Below are 16,678 nucleotides of genomic sequence, written 5' to 3'. Positions count from 1 at the left end.
ATATATATATATAAAAACTGTGGCAGAGGGTGGGGCCTATGAAAATGACTCCCAGGACATAGTATATCCCTAGTTTTTGAGTACCTGTTTTAAGTTGCTCACCCCCTCCCTTTGCCGTTGCTGTTCTCGCTGGCCTGCTAGAAAAATAAATCCTACAACATGCAGCCTGGTGCCCATAACCCCATGGGGCTGCCCCACAATTCTGTCCCTCACCCCTGGCCCACTCCTTTTCCTGGTTCCCAAAGCAAGTCTCCCAACCTCCTGTACCTTTTCTGAGTCTTATAATTTTGCCTCTTCCTCCAAAGCGTAAATTTCTTCACAAAGAAAAACCAGAGATCCTCATACAAGAACGCCTTTGACTTCAGACCCCATCCACAAAGTGATTTTCATTTGCTTTTAACCTCTTTTTACTATTCCAACCTTTGCTTCCTCGATGAGCCAGTATTTTAAACCCCTTATTCTAGACTATTCTTTTCTGCAGTCTATACATTATATTCAAGCCTCTCCTTAAACAAAAATGTGAAAACTCCCCTGGCTCATCATCTTCTCTATGTAGTACCATTTCTTCCTCTCTTCATCCTATGCCCTCTTCACCTCACTGAAGAAAGGTTTCGGTCTCTCACTCCACTGTCTCTGTCAGTGAAATGATGAAACTGGCTTTTAATTGGTCAGAGTCCGTAGATTCTTTCCCATCTTTATCAGGGACACTCTGTGGCATCTGATTTCAGATGCATCCTTACTGAGACCTCCTGTTTCTTAGGGTCTCCTGCTCCTGACCCTCCTTCTGTCACAGAAGTTCTCATTCCCAGCCTCCTTTGCTGGCGCCTCTAACTCTGCTTGTCTTTACGTGCTGGGGTTCCGGAGCCATACCTTCTCTTACTGAAGCAAATACAAGCCACAGTGGGAATTCGATCAGCATAAAAACAATCCCATGTATTTCAACACCACGGACACAGAAACGACCACAAACTACATTTCCAATTTTAATTCTTTTCCAATCTCTGCAACCACATTTCTAACTACTCATCTAATGTCTCCAGCTAAAGGTCCTCAGACACCACACTTGATCAAACTAAGATTCTCATCCTTTCTCAAAAATGGGCTCTTCTTCTGGGTTTCCTCTGAGTCAGTGAATGGCACAACCTGTGCTGATTACCAACTCAAAATCTGGCAGTCCCCATAGGTCCCTCGCTCTCCTTCACTCTCCTTCACTCCCTAAATCCAACTGCCCACTAAATCCTTTTGAGTCTATCTACCAAAAGCTCTCAAATTTGTCTGCTCGCCACGCCATCCAGGTTCCTATCACTACCCTTAGCTGAGACCTCATCCGGTCTTGCTCAGGCAATTACAACAGCTTCCTGAACTCTGCCCCAGCCTCCTTTCCTCTTCAGTTCCATTCTGTACACAACTTCCAAAGTGACCTTTCTTAACTGTGTATTTCACTCCGTCTTTATTTGGTTTTTAATTAATTTTTTAAAAAGATTTTATTTTGGGGGTGCCTGAGTGGCTCAGCCAGTTAAGCATCTGCCTTTGGCTCAAGTCATGATCTCTGAGGTCCTAGGATGGAGGCCCGCATTGGGCTAGGGCGGTCAGCGGGGAGCCTGCTTCTCTCGCTCCCCCTTCCCCTCTCCCTGCTCGTGTGCTCTCTCTGTCAAATAAGTTAATAAAATCTTTAAAAAAAAAAAGTTTTTATTTTTTTCTAAGCCATCTCTACACCCAACATGGGGCTCGGACTTACAACCCCGAGATCAAGAGCTGCATGCTCCACCGCCCGAGCCAGCCAGGCGCCCCTTTGTTCCCTCTTTAAACCCCTTAAATGGTTCTCTATGCTTCCCAAATAAAATCCAAACTCATTAGGCAGAAACTTGTATGTCATGGAATCTTTTTGGCTTCGTTCTCTTGCATTTTTGTAGGCGTATCTTAATCTACAACTAAACTACTTAACATTCCTTCAACTTGCCACAATTTCCCATGGCCTTTCACCCTGGTTCATGCTAACCTCTGCCTGCAGGTTATCATCCTGAGGAACTCCCAGCCAGTTGCCAAGAACCAGGATAGGGGTCACCTCCTCCATGCAGCCTTCAGTAATCTCACTGCTCATCAGAGAGCAAGAGTTCCTGTGCACTCATCAGATTCTTTTACGTACTTGTCACATTGCAGAATGGTTGCCTGTTTGAGTGACTAGCTCCCCAGATAATTTTTGAGATTTTTGGGGGAAGGTGCCTCACTCATCTTTGTATCTCCAGGACCCACACAGTGACTGGCACCGAAGAGGCATTCAGTAAACATGGGAAAGGACAAATACATAAATGCCTCGTGGTTGTCAGGAGGTTCTTCTTAGTTTGAGAACAGACATTTCACTTTATAGAATTTTACAGAGGTATTTAAGAAAATAGAGCATGTTGATCCACATTGACAGCCTGGGAAGGGGGTGGGGGGTGGGGGGTGTTCTCCTATGGTGAGTTTCGTTTTTTTTTTTTCAGTCATGAACTTCAAGATGCTCTTTTTAACTGCCCAGAGGCCCTTTTGGTTTATTTGTTGGATCTTGGTCACATTTCCATTACAGTTGTGTGAACATGCACCCTAAGCTTGGCGATTCACTTTGGGTTCTGCCAGCTGCTTTCCATCATCAACTACCTAGAGTCTCCAGGGTCAAGCTAAGCCCTCATTCAAGATCAGAACTAAGTCACACCTGACAAGTAAGTGGGGGAGAGACAGGCTGAAGCCATTGAGGCCACCTGCTTCCTTGGAATCCCTCCTGGGCCCCACCCAGCCCCCCTCCCTCTCTGCTGGGTCTTTGCTCAGGGCCCAGAACAATCATTCTCTGCTCATAAACAGGAGCGTGAAGAGAGTACTGAGAGCACACTGAGGGCTGACATCCCGAGCTCCTCTACTCCAGGTGAAGACACTTACACAGACCCATGGATGCTTGAGAGCCTGGTCAGCTGTGATGCGCTTTGCAGGGTTTATGGTCAGCATCTGGTTGATCAAGTTCTTGGCTTCAGGAGTCACTGTGTCCCACTCTGGTGATGGGAACTAAGCAGGAAGAGGGAAAGGAGGCATATGAAATCTGTGAGCCTCACACCCTGAAATGGAGGCTCTGTCTTTGTCCCAACTCCTATAAGCGGGATACTCTGTGCTATCTAAACCTGCCCTGGGTCATCCCAGCACCTGTGTCAACGTAAAGACTAGGAGAGTAAGACAGAATCAGGGTTAGAATGCCAGAATATCCGGTCAGAGCAGGAAGGGGACTCCAACACGTTCTGGTTCAACCCCATCTTCCTACTAGAAAGAAACGGTGGCTCAACAACATGCCCAAGGCCCCACTGCAGTGGAGGGAGCCACAACACTTCCTGCCCTATTTTCATGCGCACACCACACTTCTCAGGCCATTCTCCGCAAATAATGGATCAAAGAGGTTCGGTGGGCTCCTCGATTTTATAGCTACCAAGAAAGGCTGTGCAAAAGAGTTGTTCCTGGGATAGGGTGTGGCGAGAATTGAGACCTGTATGCCCATCCTTGGGTCCTCAAAGTCCCCTGACACTCCCTGTATCCCATGACACACTAAACATGCCCCCTCCGGTGGATACAGCCCAAGAGTCAAGAACAAACCAGTCCTTACATCATAGGCCCCAGCCTTGATTTGCTGATACAACTTGTGCTGATCCTCATCCCAGAAGGGAGGGTATCCCACCAGGAGGATATACAGGATGACCCCTACAAGACAGAACAAAGATCATCGGGGTCAGTCACCGACTTCACTGAGGAACCAAGAAAAGCCACACAGGGCTCAGCCACCCAGAAAGTCCAGGTTCTAGCAGAGGCAGAAGTGGCTGCCAGATGGTAGTGTGCACCACTGGCCCTTCTGCTATGCTTCACTCCCCATGTCAGCAAGCCACATTGGGGATTTCTTTCGGCATAACCCATCCTCCAAGGTGTGGGTAAATCCCTCTTTAGGAAGGATGCAGTATAATCCAGGAAAGACCTGGGGAGGAGCGTGTGATGAGAACAGCCCTCCCAGGGGCACTAGAGCAAACACCGTGATTTCACATACACCAGACACTTGTGGGGCCCACAAGGAATAGCGATGCCTATTTCTCACCATCGCTGGAAGTTGAGGGCCCTTAACACCAAAAAGCTGAGAGTGTGGAATGGGCTTACCGCAGGCCCAGATATCCACAGGTTTTCCATAGGGATCTTTCCTCAAGACCTCAGGGGACAAGTAACCTGGGGTACCAGCAAAACCTGTAGCAGAAGAGAGGGCGGAGGCACACTGAACCCACTTTCTCTCTCGTTGAAACCACATCAGCAATTTCCCCCAAGTCCCTCCTCATTCCTGCTGTTTTTGCTATATAAGCTCTCAGTGCATGGGCAGCGAGAGATGACAGGCTGGGTTTCTTGTAGTGCCCAGAATAAAATCAGAGGGCAAGTCCGTGTGCCTACCAGGAACTCCCATTTCTCCCCAGAGGCCCCAAGAATGCGGTGCTGACAACAGCTAGACTCGCTGCACTGAGTCACCTAGGGCCAGGGGACACTCTGTACCCTCCCCCCTTCTCCAGTCTCTGAGGAGACCCGGACCATGAAGGGTCTGGCTTCTGGTTCTGAAAGAGGAAAGCAGATCAGGAAGAGAAGGAAGGGCGGGGGCCGCATTCCAGGAAGACAGGGTCACTCTTACCAAACCAAGCCTGCTGCTCTCCCTGTACTTCGATGGCTAGGCCAAAATCAGCCAGCTTGACGGCGGCACCCTTGCATTTACTCGCTAGCAGCAGGTTCTCAGGCTGTGTAAGGAAGAGAAGACCTGGTGAGGCACCCACCCACCCTCTGGCCCTGAGGAAGCCTAGTTTGGGTCCCCGCAGTCCCACCACCTGGCACCAGGTGGCGCCGACACCTCACAAGCAGGAGGCAAAGGGGGAGCCTGGGTAGTACCTTCAGGTCCCGGTGGACAATGTCATGCTGGTGGATGTGGTTAACACTCTCCAGAATCTGATGTATACAGTGGCTGCAAAGCACAAGGAGAAGGAATGTCAGCACAGGGTTAAGCCACTCATCCACGACCACACACTACGGATGAAAGCACGGAACTCTGGGTTAGAGAGACACAGGGAATCACCGAACGAGAGCTAAACCCTTGGGACTCTGGACATCATCTAATTCAACCTGTTTTACAGAAGAAGAAACTGAGGGCCTTGCATGTTAAGTGGTTTGTCCAGGGTCTCCCCACTAGATAATGGCTGAGGACAGACTAGAACAGAGTTCACCATGCCTCCTTAGACCGTAAAGGCCCAATACCACCAATCCATTTCCAAGAGACTGGCGACACTTCTGAGAAATAGAGACCATCCAGCCCCTTCCTTCTTTTTCTCCTCCTATAGTAACTCTGTTCTTGGAGAAGAGGTTTGTGGTGGCATCTTAGGAAGGATAGTACAACCGTACCTCAGTTTTTTTGCTGAGGGTCTACTCATTCATTTATTTAAACATTTACTGACTACCCCTGTGCTTGGTACCACACAGACTATAAAGATGAATTAGACCCAGTGCCTGCCCTGAAGTTTATCATCTCGTAGGGGAGATAAAACCCAGGACACAGACCCCTTTAAGAAACGATGTCCTTAAGAAGATTCCAAACAGGGCAACCGAGGAGCATTTCTGGTAATGATTTTGCATAGAAAAAGACAAACTAACCCAGAGTCACCTTCAGCTACTATTCCTTTTCTTTTTTTTTTTTTTTTAAAACAGGCTCCACGCCCAACGTGGGGCTTGAACTGAATGTGGGGCTTCAACTCACGACCTTGAGAGCAGGAGTCGCATGCTCCACCAACTGAGTTAGCCAGATGCCCCCACTGCTATCTCTTGAATCAGGCTGCCCACCTTCCAAAACATCCTGCCACACTTGCGGTCAAACTCGCGGCAGGGAGTGTTGGCAATCTAGAGCCATGGTGACAACGGGAGGATGATTTTTACCCTCGGAGGACATCTGATCATGCCTGGAGACATTGCTGGTTGTCACAATTAAGGCGGAGATGCTGCTGGCATCTAGTGGGTTGAGGCCAGGGATACTTCTTAAACTCCACAAAGCACAGGAGGGGCCCTCACGACGAAAACTTATCTGGCCCCAGTGTCAGTAGTGTTGAGGCTGAGGATCACTGGCCTAGACAATGAGGCCCCAGTCGGCAGGAACTAGCGGGGATGTGGAGCAGGCTTGCAGAAGGCTGCTGGGCTGGTGACCTGGACTTCTCACTGCTCCTCTAAAGTCTGATTCTGGGGCTTCCACAAGACCCAAGGGGTCTTACCAGGCTCCTAGAGGCCTGTGTCCTTCAGGACACAGCCCATGAGTAGGCCAAAGAGACTTTAAGACCGAGCTGAAGAGGCGAGTCTCCTCAGAAATGTATAATTAGAACAGAGCCAGGCTAGCAGGGAGAGCCTTCTGGCCAAAAATGGCAAAAGTGCGAAGTGTCCCAGCAGAGCCAGGCCAAGCCCACTGGTACAGTCACACACCACCCCTCCCCTCCCCCTAGCCAGCTCTCCCTCCTCCCCGCCAGGCTCCCAGAGCTATCACCGCCTCCTCCTGCCCCAGAGTCTGGTCCTCCCCTGCTGGCACTGGAATTCATCTCCCCACTTGAGAATTTTTCCTGAGGCTGAAGCATCTGAAGTTGATCAGCAAACACTGGCCTCTCAGGGTTGAGAAATTTGTGAGGAAGCTGCACTCCCCCACTCTCCAGAGTCAGCCAGAGCTGCCACATATGCCAGATAAGCTGCAGGCAGGATGATCAAAACCAGGTTGTATGGACATCACCCTCAGAGAAAACTCAGGGCCGGGGGAGGAGCCGAGGCAGGAAAGACAGGCCACACAAACACCCGAGAGCTGTGGTGTGGGCAGAATTCTGCCAGGGCTTCCACGGGGGGCTGAAGGCTGAGGGAAGTGGCCAAGGATCAGTCCTCCAGCCTGAGGGGCCCCAAATCAGGGCTGGTCATGGTGGTCAGGAGACTCAGTGATCTAGGCTGGAATCTCTTTTGAGAAGGTTCCTGGTTGATTCACCCAGATGTTTACACTCCTTCAGAACACAAACCACATTTCCTCCATCTCTGGATCATCCCCAGGGTGCGTGCACACAGTAAAATTTGTCAAAGGAAAGAAGCACGGGTAGGGAGGGCCCTTGGGCAGGCTTGCAAGTACACAGGAGTGCAAAGAAAAGGTACTTCTTCCGGCGTGAAAGGGTAAAGGAGACTTGCAAGTGCTTCGCAAAAAAAAAAAAAAAAAAGACGGATCTAACTTCTAACATCACCCATAAAATGCAGCCCAGGTCCAGCTGTATGGAATCTTTGTCCAGGCAGGAGCTCTTCTGATCTATATCCAAAGATTCTTCAAACAGGCATAATATGCCTGCCCCCGTGAAGTAGCCAAGACTCACACTGAGCTCTAGGGCCCTTGTCTCACCTGGCATCAGCTTCACTGTAGTACTCTCTGGCCACGATGTCTTCAAACAGCTCCCCGCCGGTAACACTGCAACCAACAGACAGAGAGGGTCAGAGGAAGCAGGTCAGCTGGCCAACCCCAGCATCCAACAGGCAACAGGTCATACCACGGAACAGCTTTTACAGAGATCCCAATTCCATATGCACTCCATCCGAGAGCCCAGAACATGTTCGATCCTTCAATGACATGGGGCTTCTCCTTGGGGTAACATGGGCCCTCCCTTCCTCCTGCACATTTCTGTGTCTATAACCTACAGATTAGCTCATACTCAGGCAAAGATGAATATACAGGGATCTAAGAGAAAATTATCAACCTACTCAGAAAGTCATAGCTTTATTTGAGACCAGTATGAATACTAAGATACACAGCTGCCCAAGGACAGACCTCCTCCTAAAGTTGAAGAATAATGAGATCAAGGACACAGAGACCCAATCCTGAAAATACCGGAGAGGCATTTCCAGGAGGTGAAGAGCTACTTTTGAGATATTAAACCACAATCAAAGTGGAGGAGAGACCAAGTGGAGTCCAGTCTATGACTAATAAAAGCCACCATTAATTTCCCAGAATTTTTAAGGTCATGCGAAGAGCTGTATTCTATTTCTCCACTAAGGACAACACACCAAGAAACAAGAAAAAAAGCATCTGCACAAGGTGTGCTGCTGAAGAGAAATGTGAGAGCAATGCCATCTGGGGGTTTGGAACCCTGGGGAGACCGTGAGTGAGCAATGAGGTCCCCTCCACAACCTGCCCATTACCAGAGGAAGGTCAAAATCAAATCCTTTCCCTTGGGCAAAGGAGAGGGACCCTCGGCAGAGGCTGCAGACCCAGTTTAAGTCTTTCTCCAAGCCTTCATGGTGAGCCGGCTGGAGGGAAAAGCCCCCACACCCTTAGAAAGTGGCACTTACAGGTCAAACACGAGGTAGTGAAACCCTTCTTCAGAAATACTGTCATGGAGGCGCACTGCAAGAGAGGAGATGGGGACAGAGATTAACAGAGAGAAACCTTGGAAACCTACTCCTCTCCTTCTCAGCAACCCCACCCCTGCCCCAGCCTGCCAGCCTCCCTGGACAGTCTTCTGAAGGAATGGCAGTGAGAAGTGGCAACATGCCCGTCACCCCCCGCCCCCCAAGACGAGGTGACATGGCCACAGAGCAGAGAAACAACCAGACCCCGGGTCCAGTGCTCCGGCTGCCACCTCAGACGGCCTCAGACGTAGGCAAGAGAGAGAAGCTTTGTGGCTAAGAAATAAGACAAGACAGAGAAAAGCAGGGACATCCCCAGAGGGGCTAGTCCCAGAGAAGAAGGTCCTGGGATCTGCTGCGTGACGGTGTAACGCAGGGCAGGAGCAAGGGGTGCCAAGGGAGGCTGACCACAGAGGGATAGAGGCTGACAAGACAGGAAGGCCCGAGAGCCCTTTCACAGGAGTAGATGGGAAATGGGGAATTAAAGGGCGGGGAAGAAGCTGGAAAGGTAGCACCCAGCAGGAAGGCACATGGAGTGAAGCTAATGGATGGTGAGCGTGGGAGGCACATGCAGACTCAGGCAATGACAACAATCACAGTCTCTTCAGTGCTTCTTACTAGGCTCTTTGCAGACACGACTTATTCTACAAGGATTTATTGAGCACCTGCTAGGTGTGGGACTCCATGCTAGATGGTGGGATTTAGGAAGGACACAGTGGCTGTCTCTGAGAAGCTGATTCTTCTGGACAACCACCCTGAGAGGAGGATTCCTCCCATTCTACAGATGAGGACACTGGAGGCTCAGAGACATCGTATCATACCGAAGGCCAAAGATGCAATAGGTCAAGATGTAAACCCAGCTCTTTCTGACTCCAAAGACGGGTCTACACCACTGCTTCCTCTAAGAATGTGGTGTAGCCCACACAGCCAGGCCCCAGAGCAATGGAGCCTGTGAGAGAGACTCCCCACAAGCGCACCTACAGCAGCAGAGACGGGTCCGGGAGGCCAGGGCACCGAGCACACCGGGGCAGCTCACCAGCTGCAGGAAAAGGCTGGCAAGCAGAATCCCTTCCCACTCCCCGCCTCCAGAGCTCCTGGGCAAAAAACCATCCTAATGTCTTCCGAGGTCTCCTCCTCAAGCTTCTGCCCACAAAGCCACCTCAGGCTTAAATGCCAACCCCGAATACCCTTCTCATGCAAACACAAGGCAGCTGTCCCTGTCCCTTCCCTCACCTGAACTCTCCTGATGGGGAACCTCTGTTTGACCTTCACGCCAGCCCTCAGCAGTTTTGGGAGCACCTCACAGAGCACTTCAGGAATGGCCTGACACCAAACCGACTGATGAAGTTCCCGGATACACAGCAGTCACCGTGTCTCTTCCTTGGTGGACCCAGGCTGCCACCCACCCCACAAGACAGGTTCCATTTCCAGTGTCAGACTGTTTCATCAGGGCTGAGGCGCTTCCCTACAGCCTCTCCCACCACAGAAAGATCATAAAATACAGGCACTTGGCCATCCCTACAGCTCCGTGGTTCTCTTCAGCCGACAAAAATGAAGACTCGGGCCTGCCAGGGCTAGATTGAGGGCCTACCGACTGTTGACACTTCCTACTGCCTGCTTTATTTGATCTGATCTGGTTACTCAACACGGATCTGGTTACCCCAAATTCCACCTCCAACTGTGATTTACCAATGAGATCAAAGGCAGGGGGTACTTCTCAAATCCCTCCTCCTCCAACTGTTCTCTCCCGTACTTGGGCGAGCAAGCTCCTACTTCTCTAGGCCCCCAGATGACAGAAGGAAGGAGTTACAGCCAGACCCACTCCCCCCCCCCCCATCAACCCAGGCATGATCAAGTGAGCTCCTCCAAAGCTGTGCCAGCCCCCCTCCTCATGTGTGCTTCTCAGGTCTAAGGCGGTGCTGCGTACGAGGTCCTGCTGCAGCTGCTGCTCCCTTGCTTCCAAAAGGACTTTCCATTTAATTAAAAATTTGCTATTAAAAAGCATTAAAGTATGTAACACAAATAATCCCCTGGAAATCAGCTGTCCCAGAAGCCAAAGACCAGCTTCATTAGGGCGGTGACTAACAGTAGCAGGACGGTAAGCTAACTGTACAGCAGGTACGATGCTAACAACCACTCCCAGGGGAGTCCTGCCACCTGGCCCTGCCTCTCCCGGCCCCCGGCGCCCCGGGCCTGTCCCCTCGTCCAGCACAGCGGGGCTGAGGGTGTGGCAAAAAGTCCAGGTGTCCAGGCCTATGCCGAGGGGGGGAGGCATGGGCGCTTGCCCTTCTCCAGGAAGGCCACACACAGAGCCCAGGTGCAGGAAGGAGAGCAGGGGAATCAGAAAAGAGCAGCCCCGGAAGATTAATCCTTCCAGGCCACCCAGCCCAGAGAATGACTTTGATGTGTGCCCCAGAGCAAGGTACTACTGAGACAAGAAGGGACAGGTGCAAAAGGCCTCATAGCTGAACAAGATACTATCTTTTTTTTTTTTTTTTTCCATTTGTAAAGAGAATTAAGAGAACGGAGAACAAGAGGAAAAACTTGCCTGTACCGCTCTAAGAGCCTACCCAGCAGAATTTTGATAATAATGACCCAAGTGATCACTAATATTTAGTTGGTTCTATGTGCTAGACATTCTGCCAAGTGCTTCACATACGTTATTTTCTTGAGCTCTCATATTACCTCTGTTACCCCCATCTGACAGGAGAGAAGACCGAGGCCCCGAAGGGAACTCATCCAAGGTCATCCTAAGTGGCAGAACTGAGACTTGAAACCAAAACAAACTGACGTCAAGATCCTTGATATTGTGGCATTGCCTGCGAGGGAGTCACTTTCTCTGTCCTCTAGGCAACGGAATTCCAACCTGTCCCCACTAGCTCTGGCCACTCTGATCTGCTCAATAGTGTCCATGAGGCGCCTTTCCGGAAGCAGGCGTGGCTGCACATGCCACGGACACGGCTGTGAGGAAGAGAAACCTAGCCCTGCTGCCACGGAGCTTCCGGGGCACTGGGGAAGACGGGCTTTAAACCAGCACTTACACAAATATGTCACTACGCACTACTGCGGAAAGGGCTACGGAGCAGGAGCAAAGGGTGCTATGGATGTGTGGGAAAAAAACAATGTGACACCCAGTCCTTTCCACAGTAATGAGACGGCCTGAAGGCCAAGGAGGGCAGACCAAGTCCACAGACAGAAAGACCTGGAAAAGGATTATAAAGCTATAAAGCATCTACTGCATTTCAGTGATAAAACTAGTTATTTTTCTTTAAATAAACTGTGGAGAGAAAAACAGCCCAAACACCTAAGTACCTTAACTTAACATTTCATACCTTCAAGGACTAACAACGCCATAACCCAAATGCTGTGGCTATTTCCGGTTCTTTAGAAACCACCCAACAATATGCCACATTTTAACTAGGAAATCTTGGCTCAAAAAGCTCTGAGAAAGTGTCACTGTTAAAAGTGTCTGCAGCAATAGCACAGTGGAAAGGAGGTCCTGCTTCCGGGGGGCCGACGGGGGACTGAGGCTGCCTCCCAGGAGCAGGTGGGCAGGACTCCCTGAGGCAGAGATTTAGGAGCTGCTTGGTCAGGATTCAAGATTTTCTTCTTTTTCTTTGCCCCTGTTTTTGCTCCACTTACTGTTAGCTGAATGGGCCCTGGGCCTGAGGTAAATGGCAGCCTGGCTGAGCTGGAGCTGAGGATTTAGGGAAGGTCACTTCCGGGAGCCGGAGTCCCTGTTTTCATCGCCTTCATTCTTTCCAAGCCGAGGCCCCCTTTGCCCACTGAACCCTCTCACAACTCCACAAAGAGGCTAAATATTTGCTGGAGGTCACAGCCACAGACCAGCAAATCCCACATGCCAACCTGGATGACAGGATACCGAAGCCACAGACCTTGCTTCCCCACACGGCCCACAGAGCAGCAGTGTGAGCACCCCCTGGAGACCACGCTCCTGAGGACGCTCGGGTCCACACCAGACCTACAGAATCGGACCCTGAGTTTCACACGCACCCTCGGTGATTCCTGAGCACATGAAAGTCTCCGCAGTGCTCCTCTAAACTGTAAGGCTAGACTGTGACTGAACCTGCTGGGGCAACTCAGCACGGAGGAAGACAGAGCCTATGCAGGAGAGGAATTCAGAGCAGGGAGCAAGCAGATCACAGGTAGAACAAGCTCCACGCAGACTGCAGACAGGACTACTGCCGGCTCCTCCTCTCCACTCCACACCTCTGCCCACTCTCCCAAACCTGCTTTAGCTTCTGCAGTATGCCTCCTCACCAACAAGCTTTATTTTTTTTTTCATCAATAAACTTTTGTTTTTTGAGCAGTTTAGGGTTCACAGCAAAACTGAGCAGGAAGTCCAGAAAGCATCCACAGAGCACCTGCCCCCCTCCCCCCCGCACGGCTTCCCCTACCATCACCATCCCCACCAGACCGGCAGACTTGTTACAATCAATGAACCTACACTGACACATTGCCGTCACCCAGACTCCGCAGTTTACGTGAGCACTCGCTCTTCCGGCAGGCTTTTTAACTCCTGGGATAGAGTATCTATTAGGGAAGAAAACTGGGGATGGCTGGCTCTTTGCACCAAATATCCTTCTGAGTTCGAGTGCCTCCGAGTCTGACAGCAACCAAAGGGGACCATGTACTCTCTGTTCTCAGCTTCCTCAAGTCTGTGCCACTCTTGGGCTGGTCCGCTTGTATCCCTGTGGGATGGAGTTAAAGAGGCTGGAGCCAGAAGGGCCACAGCACTGAAGGACGGGGCAGCAAAGAGAGGGGAAGAATAGTGAATTAGGGCACAAAACGGCCTCCTCTCTGCCACAGGCCAGCTCAGGATCCATGGCAACCTCAGCCTCCTGGATCCACCACTCCACCACAGCTCCAGGAGCCTGGTTCCCACCGGAAGCCGGAGAGCCTGGCCAGCCAGCTCTCCCAGGACACAGTCCTGACTCACCCTTCCCTCTTGCTGCTCTTGACCCCGGAATGAGGCCCCAGACCAACATCCCTCAGGATCCGGGAACAGTTGTGAAATGGAGCACAGTTCTAGGCAGTCAGATGCTAACGAAGTGAGTAGGCCTGGCCTGGCCTGGATCTCGTGGGCCCCCTAACAGGGTAGATGGCTGCGGTAGATGGTCCCCCAGCTGCCGGGTCCCCAGGGGGAGCCGGGGGCAGGTGATAAAAAGGAAAGAGCTACCAAACCAAGTGAGGTCTAAAAGGTCAAATGTATATATTTAATTTCTAGAAAGGCATAAAAAGAAGGATACGAGTGTTTTCAGCTAGAATCCCATTTTTGTCCTTCCTGGTCATTTCTTGACTGTCTTCACCTTACCCCAATCCTTCCTAAAGCAGCTTTGGGAGAGCGGCCAGACGTGTGGAGTGGATCTGTGATCAGATCTGTGCTGCACGTGATGCAGACGTGGTTCTGTCTCCTGCCTCGCCTTCCCCACCTTTTATGCTCCTCCCTGCATGAGAATGGGACTTCTAGGTTAGAGGTCACATGCTCCAAAGCCTCCGGGGACCAGGTAGGCAGTGCAAATGTGAGGTACTGGGGAGTCGGCAAAGGATGCTGGCCGGCAGACTGCGGAGGCGGCCACTGCCCGGCCCTAGCTGCTTCTGGCTGCACACAGATGCAGGCTCAGCAGAGCCCCGATGTCGGATTCGAAAGACTGCGAAACAGAATTTTTTTCCCCCAAGATGTGAAATCTTGTTTTTAAATACTGGCAAATAATAAAATATTTTTAGACCACCGAGCTGGCCAAACAAAACACGCCCGAATTTGCGACTGCTGCTCTAGGCGTTCCTCTCATTGTCTCTCGGAGCCAAGGTGACATGTTGGTCCCCACCACGCTGTTTGTAGGTGAGCGTCCGACTTCAGAGCTCACCCAGGGAGCTCCAGCAGTTCCGAGCCCGGGACTCAGGCATTGGCTCGGCGGGACACACTGCACCAGCAGAGCTGAGCACTGGCTATGCCAACCTGCTTCGGGGGTAATCCAAGCTGCTGACTGTGATCTGTAAAGCCCTGCATGGTTGGAGTTCTGGTTACCTCAGAGCTGCTCCTCTCCCCTTGGGCTGGAGTACGACCTCAGCTCTCCCACATAAGAGCTCACGATAAGTTTTCCAGCCCGAGGTCTGGGAAACCAGAGGCTGGGTAACTCCGAAGGAAGCATCAAGCTTCAGCAAGTCACCTCCCAGCCCTGGCCGCCAACAGAGCAGAGCGGGCGGCCTCCGGGGCACTGTGGGAGCCCCGATATTTAGGCCATGCCTGAGGAGCAAGGAACACGTGTTGTTCTTTGTGATGACTCAGGGTTTTCAGGGAAAAACCTAGGAGATGCTCCCTGCTCTGCCTCAAATCAAGACCAGGGTTTCTGCTCAGACACTGCAGCCAGCCCGGCTTCTATCCCCTCTGCGAGAAGCACCAAATCAGGGCCAATGCTTTTGGCAAAGACTATTTCAGCTGAACAATGTAAAACTGAGCCGGAGTGGGTTGTGGCAGGCAAACCTCCTCAGGCTTTAGAACAACCAACAATGTGCTCTTGTCCCCCAAGTCAGGGTGGGAGCAGGGAGAAATCCTCTTAATTTTTTCTCCTTCCCCATGAGAGTGGCTCCTGCCACCCCTTCTCCAGAGAAGCCAGGCGGGTGGGCAGCTTGCTTTCCTGGCTCTGGGAAATACAAACGGGAGCACCATGGAAACCCCCAGAGTGTGCACGACACCGTAACAGGAACAAAACTCTTTCAAGTCCAGAAACAAAATCCGGACCCTTTTATGATGGCTGTGGAAGGCCCCTGGTGAGGGACGCTGGCAGGCTACTAGCCCGGAGCCTCACACGCTGCGGACCCTGGACCTCAGCCCAAAGACGGAAGGAAAAGGGGAAGAAAGGGAGTCTGAAACCTGTTCCAGTACCTCCCATCCTGAACGGCACTGCAGGGATGGAGACCCTCAGGTCTCTAGAGCAGAATGCCCTAGAATTCTGAGCAAGACACAACTGCTATCCCACTTGGACAAAAAAAGTTACACCAGGCAAAGGTCCAGGGACAGAACTGGTTTCAGACACAAAAGCAGGGGATCTCTGTTCTCCCTACCTTCTCCCAGCTGCCCAAGAAATAACCCCGAGCGGAGGTGCTTACCAATGTTTGGATGTTTCAAAAGTCGGCATATCCGGGCCTCACGTTCTAGCTTCTGGTGATCTAAAAGCAGAGAAGAGAGAAAACAAAAACCATCAGCCATCCGTTCTATTTGTAGCCACCTGGCTATTCACAGTCCTTCAATTATTAGGCACTAATTTGCTGAATTAATGCAGCACGTCACGGCAATCCCAGAGACAGGTATTACAACTCTTTTCAAATGAGGAAATGCCCTAGGAAAGTCCCTGAAGTTAGTGAGAGACAGGGTCAGAACTTGAATCCAAGTCTTCAACTACAACTCTGGTACCCTTTTCACCACAGCAGGGATTTCACCGGGCCAAGGCGTCCAGATCTCTTCCTTGATAGAAATACTACCAATAACTACGTTTTACTGAACACCTACTATGTGACCAGGCACTGTGCTAGGAATTTTGCAAATATTCTCTGATTTAGTCTTCACGGAATCCCTGAAACATAATGATGCTGACAACCAAGATGATGATGAAGAGGACAGTGATCTGACAAAATGGTAATCAGAGCTAACATTTCTCGAGAGCTTACTTCTATACCAGGTAGAAACATCTTTTAATTTATTCTTGTAACCACTCTGCGAAGCTGGCACTCTTATGATGCCCACTTCACAGTAATCCTGCTTCTCCTCAGGATCCTCCTGGCCACACCCTGCTGTGAGTGCTCACCTCCTGCACTCAGGCACTGGGCTGACTCTGTTTTGGTGAAAGGACCAGAATCCAGGAGTCCCCAGGTGCAAGCAAGCTGAGTTGGTCAGTTCCTTCCACAGGAAGCCAGAGCTCCAGGAAGTAGAAATAGAGGATGCTAGTACTCAAAGCAAGGCGGCCCAGCAGCCCTCCCCCCCTACCTGCTGGAATCCTGCCAAACAGTCCCCTCCTTCACAAAGTCTTCCCTGTTCCTCCCGCCACATGTAACCTCTCCTCTCTCTGAGCATTCCGCCCATCATCCACTGCACTTCTTGGAATTTTCACATCGTACATTATGTCCCGTATCTTTTGGTCCCAAGCTCTTCAAAGGGTGGGACATTTCTGAGTGATGCTTCCTAGAGTTCCTGCCATGACAGGGGCTTTGTATCGGTTTATCA

At 51.0% G+C, this 16,678-nt stretch overlaps 1 protein-coding gene across 20 annotated transcripts in view; it reads right to left on the bottom strand.

Annotated features, from left to right (window-relative positions):
• Positions 1-16,678, bottom strand: part of CAMK2G (calcium/calmodulin dependent protein kinase II gamma) — a 53,869-nt gene that overhangs the window by 25,726 nt on the left and 11,465 nt on the right. For 19 of the 20 annotated variants that reach the window (XM_045783221.2, XM_087863016.1, XM_045783207.2 and 16 more), the window contains exons 3-10: positions 15,568-15,627; positions 8,380-8,434; positions 7,436-7,501; positions 4,927-4,999; positions 4,676-4,778; positions 4,162-4,245; positions 3,623-3,717; positions 2,914-3,036 (exon numbers count right to left, since the gene is read on the bottom strand). In XM_045783221.2, the coding sequence (XP_045639177.1) occupies positions 2,914-3,036; positions 3,623-3,717; positions 4,162-4,245; positions 4,676-4,778; positions 4,927-4,999; positions 7,436-7,501; positions 8,380-8,434; positions 15,568-15,627 (659 nt within the window). The remainder of the gene's footprint in view (positions 1-2,913; positions 3,037-3,622; positions 3,718-4,161; positions 4,246-4,675; positions 4,779-4,926; positions 5,000-7,435; positions 7,502-8,379; positions 8,435-15,567; positions 15,628-16,678) is intronic. The other variant, XM_045783211.2, reaches the window with a different exon arrangement.

Source organism: Ursus americanus, chromosome 6, assembly GCF_024610735.1.
Source record: "Ursus americanus isolate L20-20 chromosome 6, mUrsAme1.1.p, whole genome shotgun sequence".
Lineage (NCBI taxonomy): Eukaryota > Metazoa > Chordata > Mammalia > Carnivora > Ursidae > Ursus > Ursus americanus.
Note: the sequence above shows the minus strand (reverse complement) of the source record. Positions and strands in the feature narration are given on the sequence as shown.